An 18,485-nucleotide genomic window follows, 5' to 3' on the forward strand; every position below is an offset into this window, starting at 1 on the left:
TTTTAGGTTGTACTTTGTATTGATATAAAATCCAAGTTAAAACTGAGCGCTTACCTTAGCTATTAAGAAAAGTGCACTGGCGAATGAACTACTGTCGGCCTGAGCTCTACCGAAGACAGAATGTTTCAAACTTTTCCATGACTTACAGAAAGAGAGCAAAGGATGAAACTTCAGCAACTGTCCCTGGAGAAAGCGCTCTCACGAGTTTAGCCCTGTCTCATGTTTCATCCTCTCACATTAGCAACAGGCGTGTCTAATTTTACTCAATGACATAAACAGTTCATACCACACTTAAAATTGTTTGGGCACCAATTCCAGGACACAGCTCTTTACGTGCCAAAAACAAACCAAAACACACAAACAAGAAACCAAACTCTTCTTGTTACAAAACCAACATTTCAACATTTAAACCCTAAAGCATGATAGTCTAACATAATTATAACTTCCTAAAAAAACCTTTACCTCAAACAAATAACAAAAAACTTCTAAGACTAATTTCCATTAGAAACTAATATTGATAAAATTTTATGAAAAATCTCTTCAAATTAATATGCAAGTTAGAACTTGTGACTATATATATTACACATATACTAGTCTCATCCAAATGCATATTACCATGTAACAGTGACTCTTTAAAAATCACTTTCCCTGAGCCTCTTTAAGTGAAAAACGTTAATATCTGAGGAGAAAATCCTAAACAAAGATCACCATAATAGAAGGTAAACAAACTCTGCATGTTAAAATTATGACCGTTCTTTTCTAGGAAACTCACATTTCTATTATGTTTAACAAATGATGTGAATGTTACAACGTGATCTTAAATTGTCTTTATCTTCATTTAAGAGTAATTAGGCCATTCCATTTTATAAGGTGTAAAGGCAATAGAATAAATATCCAACTTCTGAATAATTTTAATATTTTATTTTGCCTTATTTTTATGTGGCCTGGTGTGCAGCATGAATTAAAACTTACTAAATTATATACTTCATATTTGCATTTTAGTACTAAACCTTGAATGTAAGAAACAGTGCCTTAGTATACACGCACACAGAGTTGGGAACAACAGATACTGGGGCCTACTTGAGGAAGGAGGGAGGGAGAAAGGTGGGGATCAGAAAACTGTTGGGTACTAGGCTTACTACCTGGGTGATGAAATTATTTGTACATCAAATCCTGGTGATATGCAATTCATCTATGTAACAAACCTGCACATGTACCCCTTGAACCTGAAATAAAAAATGAAGAAAAAAAGGAGCAATGCTGTAACAATGCATATGCTACATTTTCATTTCATTTTCTTCTCAGGAGACTTTTCTCTTCATTCTGCTTATTCACACTCTACCACAACTTCTTTTGAAATTTGATGCTTCTATCATACCAACAGCTGCAGGCCTTAAATTACAAGCCGATACAGCTTCAAATGATCTTACATTTGTAAGACATTTGAAAACCTTTCATGAATTCTCTGCACATTAGTACTTCTACTTTGGGAATTCAGCTAGACATAAAATTGTAGGACAACTATCAATTTCAAACAAAAATAATATATTAAACAATAATGATATGAAATGTATTTTTGCAGTGTATGTCTGAAAAGTCAAAGTCTGAAACTGCTAACTCGATATTCCGATTGAAATGTCATGCATTTAAAGGTTACAACTGAGAGACCTTTTCATCAATCGTAAATTGGTTTTGTTGCAATGAACTTTTCAATGCTTTGGGAACTGCTTTGTACAAATATTAGCCAGGCGATGTGTTTGATCCCCACTCATATTTACAGATTCATTTAATACTATCCACACCTATGTTTAGTAGGGCAGAAGAATGACATAAAGAAGCCTTTGATTTTATCAGTTAGTTGAAATTATTAAAGCAAGACCTTCAGTTTGTAATGTAGGCAGCTTAAGATTGTAACGCTCACACACACACACACACACATTTTGAAATGTTCTCAAAGGAATCATAACATTTTAAAGCTCCAAGAGACCTTAACGAAATCTAGTCTAACTCTCATTTAGGTGTAAAATTGGTTCCAGATTACAAAGCTGGTAAGCCTATGGGTGGAAGTGACTTCAAAAGTCCTTAGGCCTAACGTACCCATTTGGTACTTGGGGGCTCCACGACAAACGTGCTTCCAACCATGGTCCTAGGAGCCCATGGGGACCTTTCCTGGCTTCCCCCTCATTCGCCCTGTGCTTCCATTCTTGACTACTACGGTCATCAGTTAGCGCTGACCTTTCTTCCTGACGTCCTCTCATCAAGCTCTTCCTTCAGTTTGGGCATGGATAACCCTGTTGCTGGCTTAAGCGGTTGGGTTGGGGGGGATCACTTTCAGAACCAGTGAAAATAGGGAATTTCAGTAGTGATGTGGTCAGTTTTGGAGAAATCATTTCTACTTTGAGATGAAGTAAGAGATGAGGTTATCTGTAGACGGAGAACGTGGAAATGAGGGAATGAGAAAGTTCAACATTTGAAAATAACAGAGCATTTTAATGATTTGGGTTGTCAATTGACTAGTGAAACATATTAGGCCATGTCCAAGGTCCAAGTGAAGTTGACAAATATATGGATAGCAGTCTCATTTTAACAGTTCTCATCACTTTGTAAGCTAACTGCAGTCATGGATTACTGTGACTAAATCCCTCAACACTGCTCAGGCTTTCCTCCAATACAACACACCTTGTCTCTCCACAGTTCCTCCAATACAACACCCATCGCTCTTTCGTCCGTCTTTCCTTCCTCAGTTGACGATGCCATCCCCCAGAAGCTCACAGAAGACAGCAGACTTAGGGCTCTCCCTCACTCACCAGTCTGCCAGTCACTAACTTCAGTGGATTCCCTCGCAGGACCTCCTGCTCTGCCTGCCCTCCCTCCTTGTCCCTGCCTGACTTAGGGCCTCACCTTCTCTGGCATCGCCCGTTGCCATAGCCAAGTACCTACTTCCTATGATTCCAGGAACTGCCAGCCCCCATCCTATACACCTGGGGACTGCCAGAGGAATGACGAGAACAGGTAATTCTGTCTGTATTACTCCTCGGCCTAAAGCCCTTCAGCGAGCCTCTGGGATGCAGGACCAAGGTCTTGACACATGCCTTCAGGGATGGGCCCTGTTCATCTCTTCTGTGCCTTGTACCGGGGAGTTCAGAATCACAAAAGTGACAATGTCCTTGGGTGCCTGGCTATCTTTGAATAGGGTTACCTCCCATCTTTTTCTACTGGTGAACTATAATTTAACCTTTAAAAGTCTGCTCACAGGCCGGGCACGGTGGCTCATGCCTGCAATCCTAGCACTTTGGGAGGCCAAAGCGAGTGAATCACTTCAGGTCAGGAGTTCAAAACCATCCAGGCCAACATGGTGAAACCCCATCTCTACTAAAAATACAGAAAAAAAAAAATAGCCGGACATGGTGGCAGATGCCTATAATCCCAGCTACTTGGGAGGCTGAGGCAGAAGAATAGATTGAACCTGGGAGGTGGAGGTTGCAGTGAGCCGAGATCGTGCCACTGCACTCCAGCCTGGGTGACAGAGCAAGACTCTGTCTCCAAAAAAAAAAAAATCTGCTTACATGCCACTATCAGTTTTCTATACTTAAAAAAAAAAGGGACACATACTAATTGTATATATTTACTGGGTACAAAGTGATATTTCAATACACATATGCATTAGGTAATGATCTAATCAGGATAATTTTTTATCCTGATTTATCCTGACTAGCATATCCATCACCTCAAACATTATAATTTCTTTATGGTGGGAACACACAAAATCCCCTCTCCTAGCTATTTTGAGATATACAATACCTTTTTGTTGACTATAGTCACCCTACTGTGCAACAGGACACCAAACTTCTCTAATTCTAACTTTTTACCCGCTGATCAAGCTCATCCCTTTCTTACCCTTCCCCTCCCCATTCTCTGGTAATCATTGTTCTACTCTTAACTTCTAGGAAATCAACTTCTAAGGTTTTGCATATGAGTGAGAACATGCAGTATTTGTCTTTTCATGCTTGGCTTATTTTACTTAACAGGATGTCCTCCAGGTTCATCCATGTTCTCAAAATGACAGGATTTCCTTCTTTTTAAAGGCTGAACAGTATTACACCATGCATATATACAGTATTTTCTTTATGTATTCATCTACTGTTAGACACATAGGTTGATTCTATATCTTGGCTACTGTCAATAGTTCTAAAATAAACATGGGAATGCGGATGTTTCTTTGACATACAGATTTCATTTCCTTTGGATATATACCCAGTAGTGGCACCACAGAAAACCTCTAAACCACAAAGGTAAACAACAAGAGAGGAAGGAAGGAACAAAGAATCTACAAAACAGCCAGCAAGCAATTAATAAAATAGCAGGAATAAGTCCTTACCTATCAACAATAAACTTCCATGTAAATAGGTTAAATTCCCCAACTAAAAGGTATAGTGTGGCTGAAGGGATTAAAAGACCCAGCTGTATGCTGCCCACAAGAGACGTATTGCACCTATGAGGACACACACAGACTACAAGCAAAGAGATGGAAAAAGATATTCCCTGCAAATGGAAACCATAAGTAAGGAGGGTAGTTATACTTGTATCAGAAAAAATAAACTTTAAGTCAGAAACTATAAAAAAAAGACAAAGATGGTCATTATATAATGATAAATGAACATTTTCAGCAAGAAAATATAGCAATTATAAATATATACGCACCCAACAGTAAAGCACACAAATATATAAAGCAAATGTTAGATCTATATGTACTTTTAAACTTAACTGTAGTTACTTGTATTTTTGTTGTCATTACTTGTTTATGCTGTCCTCTCTACTAGACCATAAACTCTTTGTTCAATGTATACATATAGTGAGCCTTCAATGAACTAAACTGAATAGTTACGCCAGCCTTATTAGTTTTTTTAAAAAAGTGATATTAATTCCATACAGTAACCTTAAAAAACTTGAGCTATCACAGTATCTGGATGACATTATAGGAAGTATCCAGAAGAGGTCAGTATAACAGTAATAAAAGTATGGTTTTGGGAGCAAATTAAATGTGAATGCAAATTAAATTATTTTGCAAGTAATAAACTTTAAAAGCTTTCAAAAATACTATGTCAATTATTTTCCTCTTTAATTAAAGGTACAATCCTCAAAATAGATGGCCATAGACCTTTCACATAAACAAAATGAGTAATCAAATGATTTTATACTCAACTGAAAACTAAGAGTTTTCATCTGGATTGTAATTACTTGGATGATTCTCGCTCAGATTCTCTGATTATTTATCAATATGAATCACCCAGTGAACACATTTTAACAAATATAATTAATATTCCCTGTAAAATTGTTATATCAATTAAATATTCGTATATTAGACTACTAAATGTATTGTTTTCATGGTACCTTTGGGGAACTGGAAGTCAATACTTATAAAAATTGAACTCAGTGTTCTAAGAGAAGATAGAGGGGAAAAAATTCACATGTAATAAATAAGAAATCATTGAGATGCAGGAGAAATTAGGTATAAGAAAGGCTAAAAGAAAAAGAAAACTCTTCAGAAGAGAAAATAAGAGTACTATCTAAAATTTCAATGTCATGTTATACACTGGCAATTACTGAATTGGGTTATGATATTCTAAAAGTATTTTCCCATGAACACATGACTTTGAATAATTTGTAAGAAACAGATATTGCAACTCCATCAAGAATAGACTTCTTGGGCAGTGATTATTTGGGCAGAAAATGTAAGTGTGACATGTGCATATCAGAATCACAGGAAATACATTAAGAATAATTATCAAAATAGAATCTATGCATGGTAAAAAGGAAGTCAATCAGAAAGGCTTAGAATAGAATCTCCTGCTGTCTCCTTCTTTTCCCCACCACATCACTACCTCCACGTGTCTGAGGTCACTACTTAGATCTTCCTTTTCATACTTAGCTCTTACCTTTAATTGGCCTCCTATTGCTATGTCTCAGTGTATTAACTCTAGGCATGATCTATCCAGTTTTTTCATGCAGGTTTTCATCCTGCAGCACTCTCCTCCTTTCTCCTATGTAGTTCTGTCACCCCTTTCAGCCCCTTCTGTGGTCAACTTGGCAATTTCACACAGTCTACTTAAATATTTATCTCCTGTTTCAAAATCATGGAGAGTATACTTGACCCTCATGCTCTTTTACTGAGTACACGGTGCTGCAGCCGCTCCATCCTCCACCTGTGACCGTGGTGCACACCACTCCTGTCTCCAGCCCTCTTTCAGTTTACCTGCACTTTTACATGATCAAAGCTGATTCCATTCCATTCCATTCCATTCCATTTGAAAACCATAACGGCATCTCCTGTGATTTGACCAGCTTGATTAAAAAAAAAAAAGCAACAGAAAGTGTTCACATTTTTATAGCTATGTTTCCTTTCATAGACAAATACTGATTTTATAACCTCTGTGCCACTCAGTGTTTCTACTACGAGTTCCAAATGGAATCTACTTTGAAAAATATCCCTCCAAATATTTTAATTACTTTATACTGACATTATGGCTTTCCCACACAGTTTTTATTGCTGGAATTTCTGAATTCCTTTTTTATCTCTTTGTTACAAGAAGAAATTGTGTGAAATATGTCTCTCACATTCTATCTTACTTGTCTCCTGACTTTTATTAATTTTTAATCTACTATATGGAATTGATTCCATTTTTTCTCCTTGAAATGTACTTGCCTTCGTTTTTTAACATAAACAGTTTCTGTCATGGTTGGATCATGACTTTCTTGTGTGACTAACCTCCACCTCCCTTGTTTTGTAACTATATTCCTTTTCATTTCTTGTATTGTTTACCTCTATCACATGCTCAAGCTTCTGCCAAACTTGTAGTAATCATGACCATCATACACAATCTCCTTTTTCTGTGGTATTGGTGTGATGCGGGCTCTCCCTCTTCCTGTCCCCATCTGCTGGCTGAGGCTCCCACAGCTGTGGCCTTGAGTAGGTGTCAGTGCTCTCTTGAGCTGGGCTAATTGTTCTCTGGACCTTCACTCATGTTCTTTCATTTACTCCCTTGCTTTGATGGAGTGCACCCTCAATAATTATTCAGAAAGGAGGGTTGGGAAGCAGATTGTCTGAGACTTTTGGTGTCTGAAAATTTATCTATTCTGCTCTCAAATTGGTTAATAATTCATTTCATTTAGCATAGAATTCTGGATTGAAATAGTTCCTACTGAACTTTGAAGTCCTTGCTGCACTGACATCTATCATTAAGAGTTCCTGCAGAGACATGTAATTCTGTCCTAATTTTCATTTCTAGTTTACACTGAGTAAGATATATTACTGTTTAAAGGCATCTGTGCCTATCTTTTGGTCAAATTAATATTCTTCCCAATTTATTTCCTTTTACATTCATCTGACATTTTATATATCTGATGTGATCAAAGAGAAGACAGCATGCAGTTAGGAAATTTAAGTGTATTCATTCTTATTGCAAACTAGTTATTATCAAGAATACTAAAGTTATATTCCATGAATGTTCTTAAATTTCTTTACCTTGATCAGAAATTTCTGATGAAGGGTTAGAAAGTGGATGATGGTAGGAATTACGAAAAGAATAATAGATGACATAAGGTAAATTTGGAGGAAAATAGCAGAATTGAACAGAAAAGAGCAGAAGTCTGGATATAGAGGAATAGACCGATCTGTGCCCAGGAACCTTGAAAGTATGTTGGCCATTGAAAATTTGTGGAAATCTTCATTTATATAAGAAACTCTCCTTCTCTGAGATGGTTCCTTCCATTATAGTGACATTCCTGGGCTCTCTCTTCAATTTTTACTCATTTCTTCCCAGGAAAAGTGGATTTATGCGCCTCATCTGTGATCTGGAGCCAGAAAGTGGGCCTGCATGTGTGATTCCTCCTCCCTCTTTAGGGACCTGGCTCCATGTCTGCAGAGAGGACAATTTTTGCCTGGGTCCTTCACGCTGAGAGTTTAAGATGCAATCTTCCCTTTGGAAACCCATGATTTCCCAGCGCTGCCTGGTGGGTGAGTGGGTAGACCCTTGTCCAGAATGTAACATCAGGAGTCCACCACTGCTGCACATCTAGCATATATTCTCTCACAGCTTCATTTGTCAAACAAACAAACAAACAAAAAATGACAGAGCTTCACTGGCCTCATTCTTTTGTCTGTTTTTCAGTTGGTTCAGAAAGTGGGCAGTAAATAGAGATATGATTTTTCTCAATCTTCTCAAACTCAAAAAACATTAACATCAGCATTTAACAACCACATATATTTGTTGAGAATCTACTACATAGTAGGGGCTATTCTGTATCAACATGTGTCCTTCTTTAACCCTTCTCTCCCACTTCCTCCTTTCTTGCAGGACTGGTGTCCCCCTAAGCACCTTCATCCTACTCCTGGCCTTCAGCATAGACTAATCTGTGACTGTTGCTTGTCTATAACCTGTTCATCCATCACTTGATATTAAGTTTGATGCCAGAGACTCAGTCTTGATACCTACATTTCCTTAGTCTCTAGATACTCATTAATTATTTGCTAAATTAATGAATAGATCAGTAAACCACTAACTTTAAACCATAAACTTTCTGTGCTTAAGTAGCTTTCTTTCCCACTGAGGAGGCAGACAGCCACATACTCGATAATATGGTTAGCATTACAATTTAGACATGAACTAAGGGCTGTGGAAGCAAATAAAGGAAAACTTTAATGTATTTGGAAGAGACCTGTTGATTCTCCAACAGCACAGATCATTATTATTAATTCTTTTAAATGTTCTAATATTTTTATATATTTTAAATATGCATAATATAGTAATATATGAATATAATTTATAAATGTATAGAAGTCAACACATACTGAGATATGTATCAGTCACTTTCCTAAGTGTTATGTTTTTTATTAATTCATAAACAAACTTGGAGATCACCAACCTAAATCTTAAACCAACTTTCTTCTTTGAAAAGAAGAGAGAAAAAGAGAAAAGAGAAAACCACATATTCTTAGAGCTTATTGGACATCTCCCTCAAAGGTTCCCTGGAATACAGACATGAAATCATGCAATATTGCAATTGCAACATTGCAAATGCCCCAGGGAATAAAAGTACAGATAAGGAGAGGTTAATCCGTGAGTAAGAGGTAGTGGAGATGACTTGTGATCAGATATTCAAGTCCAAAGGCAATCTTCCCTGTACAGGAAACCTGATTCCTTTCAATTATATGGTATGGGCTTCAACCCTGGCCTCCCTAATTTTGAATCGTATCCTCAGTGTTGATGACTTTGGCTCAGCCTCTTAGATCGGGGTTCCCAAGCCCAGGCCATGAACCGGTACTGGTCCATGGCCTGTTAGGAACCGGGCTGCACAGCAGGAGACGAGTGGCTGGTGAGTGAACATTAAATTAATGCCAAGCTCTGCTTCCTGTCAGATCAGTGGAGGCATGAGATTCTCACAAGAGTACGAACCATGTTGTGAACTACTCATGAGAGGGATCTAGGCGGCATGCATCTTATGAGACTCTAATGCCTGATGATCTTATCTGGAACAGTTACATGCTGAAACTATCCCCTATGCCCTCCATCTATGGAACAACTGTCTTCCACGAAATCGGACTCTGGTGCCAAAAAGGTTGGGGACTGCTGCCTTAGATCCCAAAAAGTCAGATGCAGATTCCTTATAGCCTCCTTGGTTTGACAGCTTGGCTGATATCCTGTACTCTGATTCTGATTAACATTACATGGCGTTAGTTTCAAAATCTTCTGTTCTCTATTTTTCCTTAGAGATAACAAAAATCTCAGGCTTTGAAGTCAGTTGAGCTTCAACTTTACTTTCTTCACTTAACAGCAGTGTAATGTTAAGTCAGTCAGTTATCTTCTTCAATGGTCAATGCTCTCCTATTAATGTTGGGAATAATACTATCTCCCATTTAAGGTTAATGACATAATTAAATGAGATACTGTACAAAAGGTGTTTGACGTGTAGTAAAATACATGTTAAATGGTTAGCTATTATAATTATTCCTTAATGCTGAGAGTGAATTTATCAAAAAGAAATAAGATACGTGACTTACAGATTATGATACATGTGGCCTTTAGGATAAAAGTGTCTTGGTTTACCTACTGAAATGCCTGACATGCTAAAGACATTTTGACTTAATGGTATATGTTATCATTTATGTGCCCAATTAGTAATTAACTCTCATAGGCAGACCATAGCATAGCACTTTTATAGCACAATCAAGCCGAATTATATTATTTTCTTTATAGTTTAGCTTTCAAATCAACATCATGGGTCAACAAGTTCCTCTGTTATGATGCATACAGGTCATTAGGCTTGACCACACACAGGGGCACGGCCATGGGCTGAAAGGCAGAGAAGCTGGACACCCATGCAGCTGCACTTGTCTTGCTCCTGACACTACCTCTCTCAGGTTACTTCTGAGGGTCCCTGAGCTCCTCACCTCTCATCCTCATGCCAGCTACTGAGAACTCTTTACCATCCTGTTCCCTCAAGAAATCTTTGTCCTCTGAAAATGTGTGCCTGGATACCAAAGGCCCCGTGACAATAGACATGCTGTGTCGTGAGGTCACAAGGGTGGTGGCAAGACAATTACGCTGTGGCTGGGGGAAAAGACACCAGAAGAAGAAGGCGATAACAGGAAGAGAAGCAGCAATTCAGGTGGCTTTAGCTCCTCGTGTTTGAAGACTCAAAGGCAGGGACATTTCATGGACACATAGACAAGCTCATGTCTTTATCATCCTTCCTTCTACTCAAACTTTCTTTGCATTGATTCTCTGCCATATGTGCCACTTGGCTCCAGCAGACATCTTACATCATTTAATTTAAATCATTTCAATCAATGTGTATATACTACCCTCAATAAGCTAATGATCACAAAGTCCTTTTGTTTTCACAGGAAAGGAGGATTCCAATTAAAGGAAGAAATGAAGGGTTTGGCCCCAAGTACATTAAATACATCACCCAGCCCAGTTCCTTAACATGAAAGAAAGAAAGCAGTTTGATATCAAGCATTAGATTCTATGGGATTTCATGTGACTTAGGACAGGACAGGCCAATCAGACATTCTCTTGTTCATAGAGATTATTTTAGAAGGATTCAATCCAAGCCAATTAGACTTAATCAGAGCAAATTCCACTACTTTTATTTCTGCCACCAGGAAGACACACTTTCTTCTCTGCTTGCCCTGAATTGGATAGTGCCGGAAGCCTGGATTTGTCAGCAGCCACACAAGCCAGCCAATGCAGCAGAGAACAGAGATGAGGGACAGAGAAAAACTGATGGCCATGCTTAGGCCATGGATCAAGGCATGCCCAAGCCAGCCCCCATCTTGTGTTTCTCAGTTAGGTCAGTCAATAAATTGCCTTTGTTGCTCAAAACTGTATAGTTGGTGTTTGATCATTTGCAACATGAAGAATCTAATACAAGTTTGAGGCAAACCAATGCAATAATCTACAGAAGTAGCTTGTGTGTGTGTGTGTGTGTGTGTGTGAGAGAGAGACAGAGAGAGACTGAGTCTCACTCTGTTGCCGGGCTGGAGTGCAGTGGCGAGATCTCGGCTTGCTGCAACCTCCGCCTCCCTGGTTCAAGGGATTCTCCTGCCTCAGCCTCCTGAGTAGCTGGAACTACAGGCATATACCACCATGCCCAGCTAATTTTTGTATTCTTAGTAGAGACGGGATTTCACCATGTTGGCCAAGACGGTCTCGATCTCTTGACCTCGTGATCCACCCACCTCGGCCTCCCAAAGTGCTGGGATTATGTGCGTGAGCCATTGCGCGGACTGCTTTTTCTTTTTTTTTTTCCCTGCAGGGTGATGGTGGTGTTAGCTCCTGACAAATGGAAGAATGAGGGGGAATGCAACCACAAGTAGAAAGGAGTATTTAAAAATGAAGAGAGAAGATGGACACAAATTTGAATGACTCCCTGCCATTAGTCAAGCAAACAGAACTTACAGGTTGTGGAAATCCACATCATCAGTGTTGGCTCACATGAATGAGGAGGACTGTTCAGTGTTCTCCTGTGCTCTGGGTAGGAAGGGGGTCAAAGATGAGGGTAGAGAAAGATTACTAGGTTTTGCAAGAGAGAACTAGTGGGAAAATTTAATATGACAGCTCTAAGTTTTATATATATATAAAATAAATTATTCAGTAAATATTATATATAATAATTTATATATATAAATTATTCAGTAAACCTCATGGATGAGTTCTTGACTTTCTCATATACTGTAGCTCATCAAATCTAAGAATGACGATTATAAGAACACCATTACTTCTGTGCCATTAAGAAAGGAAATTCCAATGCGAATTAAACCATATTACTGAATGTAATATGCCTCACAATTTCAGAGCTATTAAATGTGACAAAAATGGGCATCTTAGATTCGGTGAAATATGATAATAACACAATAGAGTGCATATTAATAGCAGATGCCTGTCAATCATGCCTTATATAGATAATTGTTATCAATGATTATCTCTGTCAGGTATGTGAGCAAGCTTTTGCTGATTTTAAAAAAAGTTTGTCCGCTAGAATAGATGACAAATGTAGTTCTTGTTTAAGACAGAGAAGTAATGGATTTTTAGGTAACTGCATGGAAATGTCCATTATTATATACAGAGATTACAATAACGCAATTAATTACCAGCTGTCCTCAAGACTGTACTGAGAAGCTGTGTTATTTTGTATTACATGAGTTAGCTGTATGGCAAAGGCACCAGTACCCTGCTGGGGCTACTACTGCTGTCTTTGGTCCAACAGGCACCAACTAGGTGCCAAACACTGTTCCAGGGCTGAGGACACCATCGTGAACGGGACAAAAGAGGCCTCTTGTTGTAGAGACTTCTTAGAGCTTATATTCTAGCTGAAGGGAAACAGCCAGTATGTACGAAAATTTCTCATATTTAAATATGAAACGCAAGACAATTTTCTATAGTAACAAGAGAATAAATAGAATCACTAGGAGAATATTTTAAATACAATGGTAAAGAAGGTTTTTCTGGCACATGAAGCTAAAAAGCTTCTGTACAGCAAAGGAAACAATCAATGAAATGAAAAAACAAGCCACGGAATGGGAGAAAATATTTGCAGACTACCCATCTGACGAGGGATTAATAGCCAGAATATCTAAGGAGCTCAAACAACTCTATAGGAAAAAATATAATAATCCAATAAAAAAAATGGGCAAGAGGCCAGGCTCGGTGACTCATGCCTGTAATCTCAGCACTTTGGGAGGCTGAGGCAGGCGGATCACCTGAGGTCAGGAGTTCAAGACCAGCCTGGTCAACATGGTGAAACCTCATCTCTAACTAAAAATACAAAAAATTAGTTGGGAGTGGTGGCACGTGCCTGTAATCCCAGCTACTCAGAAGGCTGAAGCAGGAGAATCGCTTGAACCCAGGAGGCGGAGGTTGCAGTGAGCTGAGATGGCGCCATTGCACTCCAGCCTGGGTGCCAGAACAAGACTCCGTCTCAAAAAAAAAAAAAAAAAAAAACAAAAAACAAAAAACAAAAAACGGCAAAAGATTGGAATACATATTTCTCAAAAGAAGACATACAAATAGCAAACAGCATATGAAAGGTGCTCAACATCATTGATCATCAGAGGAATGCAAATAAAAACTACGAGATACTGTCTCACCCCAGCTAAAAATGGCTCATATCCAAAAGACAGGCAATAACAAATGCTGGTGAGGACGTGGAGAAAGAAGAACCCTTGTACACTGTTGGTGGGAATGTAAATTAGTACAACTACTATGGAGAACACTTTGGAGACAAAGACTGAAAATAGAGCTACTACATGATCCAGCGATCCCACTGCTGGGTATATACCTGTAAGAAAGGAAATCGGTACATGATCCAGCGATCCCACTGCTGGGTATATACCTCTAAGAAAGGAAATCGGTCTATTGAAGAGATATCTGCACTCCCATGTTTGTTGTAGCACTGTTCACAAGAGCCACAATTTGGAAGCAACCTATATCCATCAACAGATTAATGGAAATGTGCCATAAAGCAAATGTGGCACATGTACACAATGGAGTACTATTCAGCCATAAAAAGAATGAGATCTTGTCATCTGCAACAACATGGATGGAACAGGAGAACATTATGTTAAGTGAAATAAGCCAGGCACAGAAAGACAAACACTGTATGTTCTCACTTATTTGTGGCATCTAAAAATCAAAACAATTGAACTCATGGAGACACAGAGTAGAAGGATGGTTACCAAAGGCTGGGAAGGGTAGTGAAAGTGGGGGTGGGTGTTTGGATAATGGGTTAAAAAACAGAAAGAATAAGACCTAGTGTTGGATAGCACAACAGGATGACTACAATCAATAATAATTTAATTTTACACTTTAAAATAAAAAGAGTATAATAATTGGATTGTTTGTAACACAGGCACAAATGCCTGATGGATGAAGACTGCATTCTCTGTGATGTGATTATCTCACATGGCATGCCTGTATCAATTGTCTTCAATTCATTATGATTTTAGTTAAATTTTTCATATTTAAAAATGTTCCCTTTTCTGATTCAGGTAACTTACTATATCTTAGTTTTGAAAAAGAGTTTAGCAACAAATATTGAGTAAAGCCTACTAGACAAAAATAGTGCATTTTTACACATTAATACCTGGTTCATGTTACTTTTCCAGTTCAGCTTTCATTATTTAATTACTAACGTAGGTATACTTTGATATAATGGAATGACTCAGGGTTTTGTACCTAAAGCAACCAAGCCCACATCCATGCTGGAATTTAATTTAGGTGATCTCACTCAGGGGTTCAGAACTGGGTCCCCTCTTCAAACCAAGCCTGAATGAGGCATTAACCTAATTGAAATTGAGTCTGAATTAGGTATTAGGTCCAGACATTTTTCTAGACAGCAGATCTGTAACTACTACCAGATTAAATTACCTTGGAAAGCATCATTTTACCCTCTTCTTACTTTTCCTGCTGTTTCCTATTCCAGCACAAATATTTCCCTCATATGTAACAAAATGAAATGTGAAAATGCATGTTGCTAAGGTAGTTATTTTATTTCCTAATTTTGAAGATGTCATATTCAGAAATGTATATGCTAATTTACTTTAACCGGGGATTCCTGTATAGAAAACATTGTATTGTTACCACTGTCAACACACAACTAATTTTTTTACTTCACATGTTTAACTACAGAAAACCTAAGAAAATTGGCATTCAGAAACTACAAGGCACCATCACTTAAGTATGAATTATTGTACCACTATTATGTCCCTATAAATAATTTTCTTATAATTTTAGAATAAGAAATAAAATTATCTTTATCTTTTTTAGTTAACTATAACCATGTCCCTAGATACTTATGTATTTTACCCACAGTACAATAAGGTATCCTGTAGGACACAGTCTTATTTTTCTAAATTATTTATTTATTATTTATTTATATATATTTGAGACTGAGTCTTGCTCTATCACCCAGGCTGGAGTGCATTGGCACAACCTCGGCTCACTGCAACCTCTGCCACCCAAGTTCAAGCGATTCTCAGCCTCCTGAGAAGCTGGGACTACTGGTGTGTGCCATGGCACCCACATAATTTTTGCATTTTTAGTAGAGATCGGGTTTCACCATGTTGCCCAGGCTGGTTTTGAACTCCTGACCTCAGGTGATCTGCCAGCCTTGGCCTCCCAAAGTGCTGGGATTACAAGAGGACACAGCCTTTTGTTTTTTTTTTTTTTTGTAACAGACAGAGTCAAGTTCTGTTGCCCAGGCTGGAGTGCAGTGGCCTGATCTCGGCTCACTGCAAGCTCTGCCTCCTGGATTCACGCCATTCTCCTGCCTCAACCTCTGGAGTAGCTGGGACTACAGGTGTCTGCCACCATGTCCGGCTAATTTTTTAGAAATATTTTTAGTAGAGACGGGGTGTCACTGTATTAGTCAGGAGCCAGGATGGTCTCGATCTCCTGACCTCGTGATGGGCCCGCCTCGGCCTCCCAAAGTGCTGGGATTACAGGCATGAGCCACCGTGCCCGCCCAGGACACAGTCTTAAGTAGTAAACATCAAGTGAGAGTCTGACAAATAAGAAAAAATCATTCCTAAGATAACATAATGATGCTGATTAAAATGTAATAGTGTGTGTATATATGTGTATACATATTTAAATAAAAATGATTTTAAATATTACCAACCCACAATTTATAAAATGCTACTTTTAAAATGGGGTTATTACCCTGGTTATCTCTGAAAGGTGTTTCAGTAGTTTTAAAATGTAAATAAGTTATTTGTACAATGTGAAAGTTTGCTTATTGATTTTATAGTCTGTTATATAGACTAGCTAGGCTATGTAGTTCTGATCATTTGAATTTATTAAATTTATTAAATGAGCTATTTATCACTACCTTTTTTCCGTGATTTAAGAAAGGCTGCCTGACAGATTACAGTCATGACACAGGACACCTTCTCTGCACATGTGAGGCCACGGTGTAAGTGTACCATACACGTTAATTATTTACATGTAACATACACTAAATATTGCATCTGTCATATTCAGCAAAAAACATTAAAGGTGAAAAGAATAGAGGACTTAAGTACAATATTTGAAAACATAACTGCTGTATAACTTTAAAAGTTTACTGTAAGATATTTTAACACACGTGGATGGATGCCTGCTTGCTAGTCAATTTGGAAGCATACTGTCATGAAGAGAAGTTTTCATACCAGAGACACTGAACCGGTTAGCAAAAGAATCCATCAACAAAAACGAAGATTTCAGCTTATGTGTAATTTTGGACTAGAATTGTGTAATCTTTTCTTTACAGTTTCTTTATAGCCTGTTCACATCAAAGGAAGAAAAGCATAGGAAGACCCGTATTCAAAATATTTGCATTGAAACATGTAAATACTATTCCATTGCTTTACTAGCACCAATTTACCTGCGTTAAGGAACAGCCAGGAGTATTAGTACATGAATACTATGGATACACAGGGAGTGCCAGCATTATAAAATCCGCCTGTACAATATCATCACTGGATGAGTGGATGTTTCACAGATCAACTGTCTGGTACTGTGCTAACATTCAGAAACATCAGAATACTCAGTAATGATGTAAGAATAAGCAGCTTGCTGACTTTGATGTAACCAAGTGACAGCATGCATATATGTAAATACTAATTAGTGGTACTTAATGGTGGTAATGAGTATAAGGGTGGTGAGGATCATCAAGAAATTATGTAATCCCACTGAAGATGACAGAGCCCCGCTGCGCTTCAGTTCCCCTCTAAAACCCCCAAGCAAATCCTATGCAACTTTGCACTTGGTGCAGACGCTCGGCTTACTGTGTTCCAGACTCCCCAGTAAGCAACCCAGGGCAATGTTTTTGGCAAAATCATTTGCATTAAACCAATTCACTCTCATTCTCTCACACCAGACACAAGCACACAACAAGTTATCAAGTCTCACTGCAGAAGGATCAGTTACTGAAGTCTTTGGGCAAAGAAAGGCCAACTGTCTAAATTACATTTTACTCTTGTCCCTGAGCCCCCACAACGGGGCAGGGGAAGGATACTGCTGTCTAGGGCAGAGAAGGCGAGAAGAAAGAGGACACGGGTGGTTATGGAGTCCTAGGGGGAAGGCTGGAACTGGCATAGCGACGTCTAACAACAGAGGGGTTAGTTTAGGAGGTTGGAGGAGAAGGAAGGGACCCAGGAATCTGGGGAACTGAAGGCGAAGTGGCGGGCAGTGGCTATTCTCTTTACCTGCTGTACTTCTTGGAGTCCCGGAACGCAAACAGCCACTGCATTTCCCTTCATTCCAGACGGGATGACACCACCGTCTTCTCCCCGGACAGCGCGGGCCTCCGCTGCGTCCTTCCTCAGCGACCGCAGCGACGACTCTGCTCCAGGGCGGGGGAGCAGCTTTCCGAGCCGCGGGCGCCCACTTCCCCCCCGGACTCTGGGCAATACCGGCCAGGGCGCGCGGGGAGGTGGGGGCCAGGGATTCCCCAGGAACTAGCCTGAGCTGCTGCACCGCTGCCAGGGCCGTCCTGCGCCTCGCCGAGCCCTGGGCGCCGCCGGCTGGACGCCAGTCACCTCCCACTGCGCCCCAGATGCCGCCAAGTCCCAGTACCGTGCGCCCCTCCAGATGTCCGAAAGCACCTCTCCAGGGCAGCTGATGCCCCTCTGTGTCCTGCTCGCTCCACACCTCCCGTGTCCCTCCACGTCCATCACCGCGTGCCTCTCCAGCATCCCCCTCCCCTCCAAGATCCAACACACACCCCTTCAGCTGTTTCCCGCGTCCCTCCAGAAGTTCCTCCAGCGACTGCCCCGCCCCTCCACTCCACACCTCTCGTGTCCCTCCATGTCGGTCACCGTGTGCCTCTCCAGCATCCCCCCTCCCCTCAGTTCCAACCCTTTCAGATGTTCCCCGCGTCGCTCCAGCGACTGCCCCGCCCCTCCACTTTTCCTGTCTCTCCAACGCTATCCAGGCGCGCCCCTC

General features: G+C 39.6%; 1 protein-coding gene across 3 annotated transcripts in view; it reads right to left on the reverse strand.

Moving 5' to 3' along the window:
- Positions 1-18,485, reverse strand: part of LOC105490258 (sarcoglycan gamma) — a 100,076-nt gene that overhangs the window by 80,797 nt on the left and 794 nt on the right. The window contains exon 1 of one of the 3 annotated variants that reach the window (XM_071081555.1): positions 17,747-17,886. The exons of 1 other annotated variant lie outside the window; for it this stretch is intronic. In XM_071081555.1, coding sequence (XP_070937656.1) covers positions 17,747-17,800 — 54 coding nt within the window. In that variant the 5' untranslated portion in view covers positions 17,801-17,886. Of the gene's footprint in view, positions 1-54; positions 193-17,746; positions 17,887-18,485 lie in introns of those variants that run through there. One more of the 3 variants, XM_011755713.2, reaches the window with a different exon arrangement.

Source organism: Macaca nemestrina, chromosome 16 (assembly GCF_043159975.1).
Source record: "Macaca nemestrina isolate mMacNem1 chromosome 16, mMacNem.hap1, whole genome shotgun sequence".
Classification (NCBI taxonomy): domain Eukaryota; kingdom Metazoa; phylum Chordata; class Mammalia; order Primates; family Cercopithecidae; genus Macaca; species Macaca nemestrina.